The sequence below is a fragment of the Mercenaria mercenaria genome, chromosome 11 (genome assembly GCF_021730395.1).
Source record: "Mercenaria mercenaria strain notata chromosome 11, MADL_Memer_1, whole genome shotgun sequence".
In the NCBI taxonomy this organism is placed as follows: Eukaryota; Metazoa; Mollusca; class Bivalvia; order Venerida; family Veneridae; genus Mercenaria; species Mercenaria mercenaria.
The window spans coordinates 51,494,209-51,510,843 of record NC_069371.1 but is presented as its reverse complement, the minus strand read 5'-3'; the positions used below and the strand labels follow the sequence as shown (position 1 = coordinate 51,510,843).

General features: G+C 33.0%; 1 protein-coding gene across 1 annotated transcript; it reads right to left on the bottom strand.

The window, feature by feature from the left end:
* Positions 1-10,681: 10,681 nt before the first annotated feature.
* LOC123532496 (uncharacterized) lies at positions 10,682-14,131 on the bottom strand. The gene is made up of 3 exons (XM_045313953.2): positions 13,472-14,131; positions 13,088-13,194; positions 10,682-12,169 (listed from the first exon to the last, which is right to left on the bottom strand). The coding sequence occupies exons 1-3, from the start codon at positions 13,530-13,532 to the stop codon at positions 11,906-11,908; spliced, it is 432 nt and encodes a 143-aa protein (XP_045169888.2). The 5' UTR covers positions 13,533-14,131; the 3' UTR covers positions 10,682-11,905.
* Positions 14,132-16,635: the final 2,504 nt, after the last annotated feature.

Below are 16,635 nucleotides of genomic sequence, written 5' to 3'. Positions count from 1 at the left end.
ACGGCTTGGCTGTCAACTCGGTTTTTAAAGTATCTTATAATTTAGTTTAACAGTATTAAAGTTGGTTTCAGAGTGATTTATATCAAAATATACATTGGAACAACTTAAAATTCAATTATAATTAAAAATTGCAGATCTTTGTACAGATTTCAACCATAGCTTTTCGTGATGTGTAATATCTATTCTGAAAAATGTTCCTTCTTCAGAGAGCATAATTCAGATAACGATATCCCATTAATGGCACCATGTTGGATTTTAATACAATTATTGAGAAATGCAGCCATCGATGCTCCTTGTCAACGCCGCATTTCTAATTTCCGAGACTATTTCTTTGGCATTTATCCAAATACGTTGTAACTTTTTATGTAGATTTTATAAACAGTACAGTAAGTTTTAATTTAAAACAAAACAATGCAGTTCAAAATATACGGCATACAGAAAATATAGGTTTATGTGCCTACTAAAATAAAATTGATTCAAAAGAGCATACCTTCCTTTAATACAGTGATGAAACATATTGGATAAGACTGAGAATTTGACGCTTGGAAACAGTTTGACAAAACAACAACATTTATCGACATTGAACTCAATGGTAATATCTGTCGTGTTCTCTGTCTGAAATAATGAATGTTTTTCCTCCCCATTCAGCTGTATCTGCATATCATTTTTGAAAGCATGGAAATAATTTCTTATTTAATAACTGACGAACCTTAAGAGTGTTCAAAACAATATAGTTACATCCCAGACTATACTCTTGTTATGGTAAGAAAATGGTGAATAAATATGTGATTTCTCTTTGACGCACCATACCGCTTAGCTACAAAACCTTCCCTGTCTGGCACTGCCTACACAAAGGTATAATTACAATAACTTCTTTTCATGATTTATAATTAAAAGTTCGTTCTTTAAATATTTAACATTAAATATACTAAAAATCATTATACCTAAGCTTTAAGAACTTCGCTATTCTTTAGAACCTAATTTTATACTCAATTTAGTACTTTTATATTAAACGCGACCTGTTTGTACCGAAGAAAATAAATGAAAGGACATCCGTAATACCGGTCGTCATGTTTAACTGTCATTTTTATCAAAAACTGGTACCACTGTGAATGGTTTTCAATGATCATTTAAATGTTACATGTATATTAGATATTAAAGTATATTTATCTATATTACAGCTGAGCACTTGATAATACAATAGATCACTTCCAAATTTAAAAATGTATGGAAATGAACCGACAAGGTATGTGTAAAAAACGACGACATATTTGATGATGAAAATCAGTAATCTCAGCTTATAGGGTTTGCCTCCTTGCCTGTTACTCATTTAAATGTCAAGACAAGTCAATAAGTTGCAAAATTTCCGTGATTTAATATGTTGAGATGATGCAGTGACCTGTCGTTGTAATGTAGGACATGCTTCATCCATTAAATTGTGTTCTAACTACAATCTCCCATTAGTGGCGGCATTTTTAAATCAAATAAAATTATTTTAACATTAAGACGTCGTGGCCTTTCCTACTAATTTAATTTCCGAACACATTTGTCTGGTTTTTATTCTTATACAAAGCTAATGTTGTTTGTGACTATGTCCAACTGTAGATCATTTTTAAGAAAGATGAAATAGTGTTCCTTCAGAATGATAATGTGTGGAAAAATGTACCTTTGAATCTTTCTACATTTTTTCTCAAGTTATTTTTATAAGATGCTTTTAAGGTATAAGAGAAAATTCAATTTTTAGCCTAAAATGATATGATTTATAACCCCATCAAAATGGCGTGTAAGAGTGAAATCGAAATTCAAATTCTAAGTAATTTAGATTGATCTATCACCACACACAGTTTTATGCACTATCGGTTCTTCAAGAAAAGATGCCTTTTCGAAATATGTCAACCAAACAGTATTCCCTGCAGTCTTCAATTGCTCTTTAAGTTCACAGTACATTGCATAAGTGATATATTTCCCCTCTAGACATAATCGCTTCTGGCTGTATAATTGGATTATTTGAGGTTTATGAGCTATTCATCACTCTATCACAGACACATTATCAGTCACTGCGACGCCTTCTCTTCAGTCTTGAACTCGAACTTATTTTGCATGTTATGGTTATATTTAGAGTAGTGATATCTCGTTCAGATGGAACAATTCAACATACTGTGTGCTTTTGTCAGTAGGTAACGTTTCATTTCTTCTATTGATACTTCGTAACTATTTAGGGATATAGTAACTCTGTTTTATTGCATTTCAAAGCAAATGAACTTATTCCTTGCAGCCATCTTAATTATTGCCTATTGTTACATTCTGACCATATATTATGCTATGAGTAATAGCCTGTCCAACTGGCTCAATATAAATTGACGTTTAGTTGTTAAGCTCTATTATACAACCGTAATTATATAGCCATTTGTATAATTTGATTAGAAGCTCCTAAGCTTTCTAAACTAATGCCCATTGAATCAAATATGTAATGTATAAGAAGAATGGAAGTGGTTAAGATGATGTTTACCAAAACACCTCTCTGATAAGAACCTCTTTTTCAAGACTTTTCTTCAATCATCAGCTTAGCATTTGATTTTATGATTCTTGATATAGATAATGTGGCCTTGTGACCTTTCAATGCTATACAGGGAGTTAACTGGAGTTTACTGTTTTACATAACCTGAACTATAACCGATTTGCATAATTATTTACAAATAAGTTTGAATAAAAATGAACTGTCGACCAGTTAATAATGGATCTGGATTTGTAGAATGAAACAGTCTGGTTTGTTTGGCAAGAAATAAACGAAGTTTAATTTTTTAAGAAAAAAGAAGGGGATGAGGTTTATTTTTTTCTTTTTCTCAGAGCAGAAATTCGCAACTTGGTGAAGTTGTTGAAGTGATTATGAAGGAAATTTCATAAAACTTGACAGTTTGCTTAGAGTGACATTAAATTATTCGCAGTTCTAGGAAAGGTAATCAATATTTGTCGGATAATTCTTGTTATTGTGGTGGTGAAATTGACGATTTAGTTGCAGTGACTTTTGATGAATCGTAACATTTTCTCGCTATTCCGAAATGAATGGAACTATTTTCCAAATACTGAGATAAAATGATTTGAATCGACAACTCTAAGCATCAGTTCCCATACGTACACAGCTATGTGATTCTCCCTCTTTTCAAAGATTGAACAAACTTGCTACAAACTAAATGCAATATTTGTTGTCTTATTTTCTTATCTTTAAAATACTGGTGTATTCCTGTGATAAATTCACTAGATACTTGAATTGTAATACAAACATAATCATTGTTTTAAAGATGGAATGAGACATAAATGAGTGCAAGTATTTTGAACTATCATGACCTAAGACATATAAAGTGAAAACCAAAATTCTAAAATCGAATCATATGAATAGCCTGTGTTTGTCTTGTCTATCGGGGGGACAAAAGATAATAGGTAAGGGTAGATTTCTCGGAAGCATAGAGCACCACAGACACAGTGTCAGATCCACGCATTAGCAAAGTAGATCCACAACAAAAAGAAGTTGTACGGAAAAATATTATACATTGTAGTTGCATGAGAACCTCTCCTTACGTCCAAATGAGTACAACATTACGTCAGAACTTGTTAGTGCGTCGACAGAATCGTGGGTTGATCATGTTATGATATGTCTTTTACATATGAAAATATAACATCAATTCTTTGTCATGCTAAGGAGTGTTCAGAAGTAGTTTTGCATATCGGTATTTCAATTACTTGAAAAGTGCTTTTGAAGAGAAGACGACGACCAGGCTAATATCTATCGAACATATATATGTATATGATTTTCTTGTTGTCTAAAGTGACGGTTCATGTGGCACATTGATTTCATTGTGCTTGATATGAAATCAATGGATCGGTGCTTAAAACAAAGAAACATTTAAACATCGATCTTAATCTGAAAACAGATAGATATAAAAATATCCGTGATATGAAATAAGTATTTGAAACTAATCATTTGCTACTTTTTAACATTGTTTATGCTTCAAATTTACTAATTTAAAATATTATGATAAATATGTAATTATGTATCTCAGTACATGATACAGTTCAAGGTATAAATATGAATTAAACTAGTTCTAACTGATGCAAGCAACATATAATCAGAATTAATTATGACAAATTCTATTTGTAATTACTCATATTCAATTTTGAAGTGTACTTCTGTTGTAACATTGGATGTTTTTCCACGAGAGAATCTGGTAGGACAGGCGACCTAAATAAGTTTCATGAACTCTGTAGCATTCCTTTTGCGATCATTGAAATTCCACATAAAGTAATGAACATATGGACGTCTGTCTGTACGTCTTTCACGAAAGTTAGTTAAGTGTTTATATCTTTTTTAACGCACTGAATGGGAAATAGTCAAAGTAAAAGTTATTTTATAGTCATATAGAAATGATCATGGCAATTTACAAAATAATAAACTTTAAAGGCTTTTTTGCACAAGGAGGCTCAAGTGTACATGAAATGTATATTTTGTTTAAGCATGCCACGATATTCCATTTAATAATTAAGAGTAATGTTCGAAGAGTCAAAGCCGAGTATGAGAATGCATTTCGCGAAATTTCGAATCAATGAAATCACTAGATTGTTGTGTTCATTAACGGCGTTGTTCATTGAGACGCGAACGTGACACTGTTTGATAATATGTAATTTTGAGCAGCTATCAATTTTCATCTTTAAAAGCTAATGTTTTTTTTCTGGAGAATTACATTCGGCTAATAGTGCTTAAAATGTTTCTTGTTTTTGTGTTGCCTTTTCAGCCGACAAATCATCATTATTAAGACTTTAAGACTTCCGTCAGAAAGTGCATTACAAAATGTTTGACAGAGTAACACTTTATTCGATCTTTCTCAGGAATGCGTTTAACGTTGTTAGAGTTGTATGCTCGTATTCTATCAGTGAAAGCAGGCTCGTCTGTTTAGTTGATCCCGGTAGCTCAATTATGATTAACATAGCATTTACACGTAACACGTCTTCAATTCATGTTCATAAACATTGTCTCATTTTACATGTTACCATTGTTGACACAGACGTAATGTCAAAATATAGTTCTTTTCATGACTTGATCTTTGTGTGTTATCTGTTATCAGCTGTGATTTCACATTTAGACTTTCTGCAATCACTTACGGCTATGGGAATTCTTCTGAAATATCAATTCATGAAAATGTTTAGATTTCGTTATTTTTGCGTCGTATTATTACATCCATTTACCTATGAATCAGTACTCCTAACATAAAAGGGTGAGTGTTTTACAAAGTTTTCACATGGGCATATAGCATAACATTATCTTAATTTAAAAATGTTCGCACTTTGGCAAAAGTGTCCGACGTAAAAAGTTGTCAAATTGTTTATTCAATTATTTTTTTTTCACATAGGCTTTTACAGCTATAAAACGTAAGTGTACATTTTATCATATATTATTTATTGATTGACTGATGTATGTGAAATATGAATCATTTTTAAAATTGATTTTGCAAAATAAGATTCAATAATATGTACAATATATTATCTCCCTTAATTGAATAACATTTCTGTACAAAATTTACAAGATACTATATAGCTTAACGACTATGTGGCTGGACGTTTCTTTCCTTTTAAATTGTTTAACTGTGGAAACTCTTATAATTACTAGAGCTTGCATGATTGATATTATTTAGAAGGTGCTGTATTTTTTTAACTGACAAGTTTATTGGTATTATTAATTAATACTATATTTAACAATATTCTGCAATTGTTTGCCAATGCCCAACAATTTTTCCCGAAAATCAAATAACATTAATATGATTCTGTATTTGACTTTTTTACCAGAGGAAACTATTTATCAGCATATAATCAACCTTCTGCTACAAATCATTGACAAATTACTTGTAAGAACGAATACCTAAAGGAGACATTTAACAAAACCAGTGTTCTACAGTGACACAAAATATTGGGTAGGAAGGAAGTCTGACAGGTTTTGTAAACATGATCAGCGAACAGAATACTCACTGGGGAAATGTCAACATTTATCGACGATGAATTTGTCAAAGGTGTTTGTCTGACAAATTCCTTGAGAATATTTTTTTTGACGGGAGTTCAGTTTTATCTATTGAAAACTAAAACTCGTTGATGTTATTAAGTGCACTTAACATTTTCAAATGGTCTCTAATCTGTTATAATTAACTATAATCTGAAGATTAGTTTTATTATAAACTAGTTAACGGTCTATTCCGCTTCCAGATAAAGATATACTAGAAAAACTCATAGCGTAGACCTATACCTCTGTCTTGAAAAGGGATTTCTTAATTCCTCATTTGTTTTGCACTTCCTTCTGAACTGTATTTTCAAATCAGTCAAGGGATTTTTAATTTAAGTTATACATGACAAGGCGAAAAGAAAACATCGCAACTGAACATATGGCTATACTTTAGACTGCTGTTACTAGAAAAGTTCATTTGACACACGAGATCGCTAAGTTCGTAAACGGTTTCTATTCCATTATTATTTATTATTTCCGGAATATTCACAATTTATTAAAAAGACATACAATCCTAACACAGCTCTCTCTCTCTCTCTCTCTCTCTCTCTCTCTCTCTGTGTGTGTGTGTGTGCGCTTTTCTCATTGTATCTCATTTTAATAGATGTTGTAAAAGATTATAAAAACATTAAGGTATTAATAAAATAAGGATTATGCTTAATTCTCCATAGTTTATTAGCTGTATTCTATACGGGGGTCTACAAGCCCAAGTTTAGATTTTAAGCTTTGTGTTATAATGCGTTAAAGACTAGGCTGTTTTATTCATTTTACAATTACGAAACAAAATACTAAGTCTTTCTGTTTTTAAGTTTTAAAATTCAGGGATCTAACACTCACACTAAATTAATCAGCGGTTATTAGGATATTTTGTCCATTAAAGTTACGAATGTTGTCGAATCCGGAGAAAAATTCATTTTTTAATAAGAAGTATAAGATTAAGATTTGTGTACATTAAATATATTACAGTTTCACTGCAAAACAAGAGATCGTATTGCCGCTTTCATGTGTATATTCTACGAAAAAGTACATACATTCAACGAAAGACTCCCTCACATGTTTCACATGTTTGTTTTGTAACAGGAATGTCTCATTTATTGCAAGCATTTTGTACAAACAATTTTACCAATCTACAAATTAAACTTTACTATATTAAAGCATTTATTTTTTCATAAACGTCAAAACCGGAAAAAAGAAATTACAGCCAAAATATCCCTAACAGACAAATATTGATAAAGTATGTGTTAAATAAAATGACGAATAATTTGATACATTGGAACATTTACAATTGGTCATCACATATTGTTCACAGAATGCTGATATTGTCTTGTAGATTGCATGATATTTTCATAATACAAACTAGAGACGAAAGCGGTCTGGAGGAATCATTAACCATGTTCTTACGGTGTGAGAGGACAAACAGGGCAATGGAACGCTAAATAATTATACAGTCGGAAAATTTATAATACATGTATAAAGAACTTACAGATGAACTACATCAATCTAACGTAGATAATAAAACCACCGGTACGTTTTGCCCAGTGTCGGTTTTTTTTATAGGAAATCGATCATACCGAGGGATCGATCCCTCTACGGTTACATGCGATATACCGAATGAGATATATATTATCGAATTAAAACCGGCACGTGCACGGAGCGTCTGACTTCGGATTTTTTTGGAAGAATACGCTTTTCCTTGCGCCTAATAAGCGTCCACATAACTTGTCCGAACCGCAGTCTTGCACATCAGTACAAATATGGACAGTGTTGTTTTTATTCCAAAATCTTCCTTTAAATTGATAGGGAATCGATCCTGTGGGAAGCGACTTAAATCGGGAACTCGCAACTTTCTTTTTGTGTGATTTTCTTTATTATAAATCCGAAAACACAAAATGTAAACGTTGTAGTTTTTCTTAAAAAATGTCTATCGCAAATAACAGCAAAGGCAAAAATAGGTAATGTAATGCCAGGTTCGTTCATTTTGTGCAATATTCAGTTACAGCTTCTGGAAACTCCGTCACGAAATTGATCACTAGTCAAGAATGTATTTAATCATATTTTGACCTTAGTTGACTTTTACAGCAAATCGACGTCGTTTTCTGCATAAATATAGCCTTGTCTAGCTTTGAAACTATTTATCAATGCTGAATCAGTAATCATAGATAGGTTTTCAACTACATTCCTGGATAGAGGCCTAAGTGACCGAGTGGTTAATGTTTTGCTGATTTAAAGTCACTTCTCCCTCACCGATGTGGGTTCAAATCTCGCTTGAGCGTAGAATTATTTATGAGAGGAAGCCATTCAGCTGGCTTATAGAAGGTTGATGGTTCTACCCAGGCTCCAGCCCGTATTGAAATAATGCTTGGATGGGCACCTAGGGTTTTCCTCCACCTTGAAATGCTGGAATGCCGCAATATGACATGTAATTTTTCGTGCGGCGTTAAACCAAACAAAAAACATTCACGATACATTTTGCAAGAGAATGAATTTATACGTTGTACCTGCAACTCAGGTATAATTTATGAAAATATGTAACTGTAAACCAAACAAAAAAACATTCATCGTAACGATACATTTTGCAAGAAAACGAATTTATACGTTGTACCTGCAACTCATGTGTAAAAACAAATAAGCGTTTTATGAAAATATGTAACTGTTTAAGAATTTAAAATTCGAAATGAATACTTCACCTGAAAACATAATGCTTGTAACGTATTATTCATAATGACCCTGGATCACTCAATGGAGTAATATGAGCTACATGTATCAAATGTCAAACTGATGCTAAAATATTAAGAGAGTAGGTCACTAGGTCAAATTCATGGTCACTGAAATTCTGTTTAAGATCAGTGTGCAAAACTGTACATGTCACCCAAATTTCAAAGTTGTACCTTAAAAAACAAGAAAGTAGGTCGGGGTGGTGCTTCTTTCACTCACGGGGCATAATTCGAACAATATTGTTAGAAATCAAATAGGCAATGATACATACCAAATATCAAAGGCCTAGGCCTTGAACTTTCCTATGTAAGTCTATGTACAACTTGGTACATCCTGAGTGGGACCTCTTTTCAACTAAGGGGCATAATTTGAATAATCTTTGTAGAGGATCAGTAGGCAATGCAACATACCAAATATCAAAAGTCTAAGCCTTCCAGTTTCTGACAAGAAGATTTTTAATTTTTTTCCTATATAAGTATATGTAAAATTATGGACCCCCAGGGAAGGGGCTCTTTTTACCCTACGATAATAATTTGAACAATCTTGGTAGAAGTCGATAAGGCAATGCTACATACAAAACGTCAAAGGCATATATCTTGTGGTTTCAGACGAGAAGATTTTTAAAGTTTTTTCCTATACAAATCTATATAACCATGTGAACCGGGCCTGGGAGGGGCAATAGTTGATCCTAGGAGAATAAATTGAACAAACTTGGACCAATAGATGATGCCACATACCAAATATCAAAGCCCACGACTCTGCGGTTTTGGACAAGAAGATTTTCAAAGTTTTCCTATATAAGTCTATGTAAACCATATGACGCTCAGGGCGGGGCCATATTTGACCCTATGGGGACAATGAACTAACTTGGTAGAAGACTATTAGATGAAACCACATACCAAATATCAAAGCCCTGCATAGATTTTGATTCTTTGACCATATTTGACCCTAAGGTAATACTTTGAACAAACCTGGTAGAGGGCTATTTAATGATGCTACATACCAAATATCAAAGCCCTAGGCCCTGTGGTTTTGGACAAGAAGACTTTCTAAGTTTTTCCCTATATAAGTCTATATTAACCATGTGACCCCCGGGGCGGAGCCATATTTAACTCTAGGGATATAATTTGAACAATCTTAGTAGAGGACCACTAGATGATGTTACATACAAAATATCAAAGCCCTAAGCGCTGTTGTTTCAGACCAGAAGAATTTCAACGTTTTTCCTATATAAGTCTATGTAAAGCATATGACGCCCAGGGCGGGGCCATATTTGACCCTAAGGGGACAATTTGAACTAACTTGGTAGAAGACTATAAGATGATGCCACATACCAAATGTCCTGTATGGATTTCAATTCTTTGAGCAATTTTGATATTGGGGGCATCCAGTGATCATTTCTGTTAAGTTTAGTGTAAATCTGCCCAGTGGTTTTAAAGAAGAAGATTTTTGAAATTAACCATATAGCCATATAGAGAAAATAAATCAAAAACCTTTTGGCGGCCATGTTTTTTAACCGAAACAGAATAGCTTAGGCAATTTTGGTAGAGGGTCACCTAGAGATCATTTCTACAAAATATTTTTTAAATTCGGCTGACAGTGTCTGACAAAAAGATTTCCTTTCGGTTGCCATGGCAACCAGAGTTATGCACGGAATTAAATTCTATTGGCAATTTTGAACGGGAGCCACCAAAGGATCATTCCTAAGAAGTGTGGTGTAAATCTGCCAAGTGGTTCTGAAGAAGAAGATGTTTTTTTACAAATTGTAGACAAACGACGCACGACGGACATCTAGCGGTCACAAAAGCTCTCATTGAGCCTTTCGCTCAGGTGAGCTAATAAAACGTATGATTTTTCAATATTTTCGTGCTTTCTGAAATGAGTTGTATCAGCTAATGTTCTACGCAATGAAGAATTTAATTCCTCTGTAGTCACGACAGTTTTCTATAATTATAACACATATTTTGAAGCTATTTAATCAAAAGTTTGGAATATAATCACTTTAACTCCTATTTCCAAATTCCATTTTAATCTTTTACTTATTTCTAGACGGATTAAACTGGCACTCAAAACAAGACACGAATTTATCAACAAAACAAAATAAAAATGTTAGCGTTCATGAAAAAAAATTGACAAATCTTGTAAAATCAACATTCCTTCTTCTAAAGCGAATAATTTTCTAATTCCAACCTGATCTGATTTCAATACAACCACAATCTATTTCAGTAAGTGCTTACGAAAGTGAAACTGACCAAGACTGAGTCTCATGGGACGCTTTCATTAATTTGATAAATGGCTCTTTGAAGTGATAGTTTTGTTGAACGACAGTGCTTGTGTTAACCTAACTTAACAGAAAACGCAGCAGTTGAATCTTGAAAGGAAGTAACTTGAATGTCTGTAATTATGAAACTTGAAAATGGTAATAATGAAGTAGTATTGGAGCATTCTATTTTAGGTTGCTTCGCTCAAAACCTGAAAATTGGCCTGATCAACCCACTAATGAAATCCTCACGAATTAGAATAACTTCCAAAGCCATACTAAAATTACATTATTTGTTTTCTCAGCACTCTCTAACAAATGCTTTAAACATCGCAAATGAAAGAAACAGCCGTGGCATGTAACATGTATCTATAGTTGCCAAAGGTACACGTTACCAATATGAGTGATTTCTCAAACCAAACAACGATAGTGGATTAAGTCGGAAAATAGTGTAGAATATAGAATATGCTCTAACATATAGCGCTTAAATGAGCTTGGTAGATGTTTAGTAGCAATGCACGGGACTCTATTCTAAATATTATTTGTAACGAGCCCTGGTTTCGTAGTCTTGCGTCACACTACATGGCCGAATCGCCTGTCCTACACGAAATTGCAGTGCCGTTAGAGGCATTGGACATGTTTGAAAAGAGGCGTCTTTTGGTAACAATTTCTGTCAACTGTAGTTTAAAGAATTGGTTATATTTTCCAATAATTATCCATTTTAATGTGGTGGACGGATTATTTTTGGAAATAGCTTTTACTGAATTGCAATATTTTTTCGCGCTGATTTTAGAATGGATTGTCAAAATATTGAGACCTAAAACTCCAAATACAAACAATGCACAACTGTATCACATCATTCAACAATCCATTTGCATATTGTGTAGTCATATACACTGTATATTTAGAGTGACAATCAAAATCCAAAGCGCAAAAATTGGTGAAGTTACATATTCATTCCTTGCTGAATTGCACAGATCGCGATCGTTACAACAAGAGCGCAGAGAACATCCTCCAATCATGTACAGCTTTGGTGTCGCCACACATTTAAAGAACTCATCAACTGATGGCGTAGTACACAGACTGTTTGTACACGTTCGTATGACAGTATCATAATGTGTTACGTTGTCAAACAGTTTGTAACGAACCTTCTGAAAATAACATCAAACAAATTTTTTTAAATTGGTCGTAATGTAGGATACTCATTTTTAGGTGATAAAATTTGAATTATAAAATGTATGAAAAACACCAAATGCTATAATAAACTTTTATTAAACATATTGACTAGCAAAAATTGATGAGGGTGTTTCATAATATTCGAATATTTAATAACGACATGCATTAATGTGACATTGCTGACGCATATATTGCTACCAAGCATGGGGCATTAACGCGAAATTTTGCGCTAAAATATTTTCACAAAATATTATTTATTGCGGAATTTTTTTCAGAAAAGTTTTCATTATTATCGCGATCGCTACCTAGCTATCTTGTGGCAGAAATATGCCACCTTAGTAAAGATGTTGTTTGTTTACCAAGGATTTCTGTGTTTTGATGATATACTCCTTAATCTTAAAGATGTTTTGCAAGAAAGTCTAGAATGTCACAGTTTCGTTTTACTAGTGGCAACCTTGCAGGCCGTCCAAAACAAACAGATCTGTTGAACAGGTTGAATTTACGGAGGCATGTTAATTTATGGATAGAATGCCGTGTTATTCTTGACGGGCAGTCTTGATCTGATTTTTTCTTTTAATCATGTCTGAACAATAGATAATGCATACGTTATTTAATCTTAATTGCTTTACAGTCCTCTTAACATTTCAAAGAGGTTGTTTATCTAAATACGACTACAATATTTAATATTTCTTAGAAAAAGCTATGGCTGCTGTTTTCAAACATGTTAACATTCTTTACAATAATAGAAAAATCCCTTCTGAATCCCTCAAACTAAAAACGGAGCTTATAAACGTATATACTAGTACTATCAGTATATTTGGAACTATACTTGTATCTTATACTGATGGCCACTATATTTTAGAAATGTATTTATTTGATAAAGCATGTATTACCATACACTGTTCTCCATCTTTACAGTTGACTTTAACAGCTCTAATATTCAGTTCTGGGTCTGTCTCACAGTCGTCAGAAATGCACTTCCAACACTGTAAACATTTTCCTATAAAAAAGACAGTTTAACTTTATTATTGTTTGTTTCATGACCACCTTGTCACAGTTTGTGATTATCGAACAACAAAAAGTTTTGATTTTTGTACATATCTTTTAATATTAACAGCTGAGTGTTTTTATTTGGCTAGTTTGATCACGTGTGCATGTAATGAACTCTTTAATCATATTCGGTTTTGTGCAGTAATATGCCAGTATATGTATGCTTAAAGCATACTTTACATATTTAAAACCATCTACTAAAACGTATAAAACGTAACAAAACTTACCTCTGGTAAAGATATTCAAACAAATCAAGAAACCAAGTAAACAGTTAATGTTGATGTTCATTTCAATTCACCTTGATCCTGTTTGTAATTTCTTGTCCCGTAAATTATCTCCGGTCGATACGTTGGCATGCTATAAACATCTGTTGTAATTATCATACTTGTAACATGCCTTCTGTTAAATGTTCAATACTTAACATTTCAATTGAACTAGCTGAACTTCTATTTGGTAGAACTCATCATTTTAATAAAAGGTTAATGAGCTTTTTATCGTTGCTATTTATATGGAAAAAACCCTTCAGGCTTACACTTGTTGTTACATAAATAAATTACCAAATAATTCTCCTTGATTTTACAATTCACATAATTTTAATAGTTCCAAGTTTGTGTGTTCACATATTTCTTTCAGTCATTTAAAACCATTTAAAGATTTAAAACAGAATACATTTAGTTTTGCGTTATAAAGTATCAGAATAAGCTTTTTATATACTTTTTCTATTGTTATTTCCCAAACAAAAAGGAATAATAGCGCTACAACAGATCTTTTCCTTTAAGTTATTTCTTGTCATAAATTCTGAGCTCCTCTAATTCAAAATCCACTTGAGGCAGACTTATTTCAATTGGATAATATTCTGTGAGATATTTAGTCGTGTCAATGCAAATTTCCGATAATTGTCCCTCCGGAGAATGGGACTACAGTAATTGTAAATTCAATCGAGAACATTAAGTTCTTTTTAGTGTCAATGACAAGACTTTTTACTCGATATTTTACAAATTGCTTTTAGCCTCTTACAAACAGTGAAAAACAATTAAAAGAGACACGCAATTATAACAAGAAGTAACAATAAAACGGCAAGTGCTGTATTGACAGTGAAACCAATATAACGGAAACATAGACAGAAAGAATTAAAACAACGTAAAACCCTAAGAATCTGGGGATTATACGGATTTTCTGTCACACAATTCGGGGATTTTGATCGAGTGGACGGACAACCCACGTGACTTTTCGGTATAATACACACGTGGAAAAATGCTCGATTCGGGTAACATTTTTGCTTATAATTTTTCCTTATCACTTGACAGATTTTGATAAAATAAAATAAAGCGCCGAAGACAGCAAAGTAGTTGTTTTCCTCTTCACAAAGCGTCTATCATAAATTCTTGATACTTTTCTCAAACACTTCGCCCAAATGTTTTATTCATGGAATAAATGTCTAGTTAAGGTATAGGTTGACCACGTTTTTAGAGCTGTGACTAAGTTACGCAGGGCAGTTGATTCGCCAAAAAAGGTTAGGAACATATATGTAATACATAGTAAACCGGTATAAGTTATCGATGAATGTAAACGAATGCATGGCCCAAAGGATATGGCGTTGGCTTCACAAACTTTCATTTCGAGGTTCGAGCCTTGGTATGTTCACATTAAAATAAATTAATCGTTTGTTTCAATAAACATTACAAGAGAAAATTGTACAGTTCATTGAATCGATTAGTTAATGATGTTTTAGCTAGTCACAATACTTGCCTGTTTGTCTTATCACCGTGTAATGGCTTCAACACGTGATGATGCTCGCAAAATCATCAAAAATGTTTATTCATTTTGCGTCGAGGAGAAGACAAATAATGGGTTGAAGATCCCATTGAATCGCAGTATAGAGCGTGTTTCAACACTTACTTACTGGTATAAGCCGTGCGACAGTGAATTAAACTGAAATAAAAGTAGCAAAATATATTAAAAATATCGAAACAGTAAATCAAACATTAAAGATGAAATAAAAATAATGTATACTAGAGAAAAATACGACCGTAGTCAGGTCTTGAACTCGCACCTCAAGGTTTGTAATCATTTTAAAGAATGTTGTTAAAGGTTTTCTTAAACCTTTTATTTAATTTCCATGTATCTCCTCTTGCAGATAGTCCTACCTATCAATAAAATCTGTAAAAAGATCCTTTGGAAGCAAAGAATGCAACCAAGAAGAATAATAGCAGACTCGGTTTGATTGAGTCTTCTCATAAGAGGTAATGTAATGTGCAACACCCCTCGCGCCCCCTAGCACTGGCTTAACCGGAACTCTATTACACATATGTTGAATGGACTCCATGATCCCAAAGGAACAGAAAATATAACAACACTAAATCCAAGTACGGGGAGACTTTTTACAGCAGCCACACGGCACTTAAAGATTGCTGTTGTGATAGTTAATAAAATCTGTAAAAAGATCCTTTGGAAGCAAAGAATGCAACCAAGAAGAAAAATTGCAGACTCGGTTTGATTTAGTCTGTTCATGAGAGTTAAAGTAATGTGCAACACCTCTCACGCCCCCTAGTCATTGATCAATATTTATCCCAAATTATACCTGGATTATTGCGAGAAGAACTTTACTCAATGCAAAACAATTCGAATACATAGCTATTGTATGACATCGAAAAATATTTTAAGTATGATAAAATAAGTTTAGATCCACTATTCAAGCTGAAATTTAGATATAATGTTATTTCTACCATATCACACATCATGCATAAAAACAAGAAAAAACTCTTCAGCATTTACCATAAAATTTTAAATTACAATAAAATGACTTATAACTCAGTTTTTAACCATACAGTTAAAAGACGCGGTCGAACTATACACACTGTAATTAGGGCGAAGTGTTTAATAGTGGCACTCGTTTTTCTTTCTTCGATGCTCTTTATTTCATTAAAATCCATCAAGTAACAAGGAAATTACAAACAAAAATGTTACATGAATCAAGCGATTTTTTTCTCAAAGATTGCGATAGTCAAAGACACGTGGGATGGCCATCATGATCAAACCTTCCACCGTTTAACATACAAGCGAAGACAAAATATGCAGCGTGCTGTTCATCCTTGAATATAAATTAATTCACAGTCAAGTGGGTTTGGAGGCACGCAACACAATGATCATGCTTACGCAAGCTTAGACTTGAATATCAGGTTTAAAATTAAATGAAAATGCCATATGTGGCATATTTTCTAGATATATTTTGTAATCTACGCGTTTATTGTCTATAAATTGCTCTTGGAGGGGATCGTGATTCTGACGACAATCTAGAAACTGTAATATCCGCCGTTTAGGATTCTAATTACATTCAAAACACAAATATCTAACAAATATGATATTTCATACGATTGCATGTTTTTAAAAA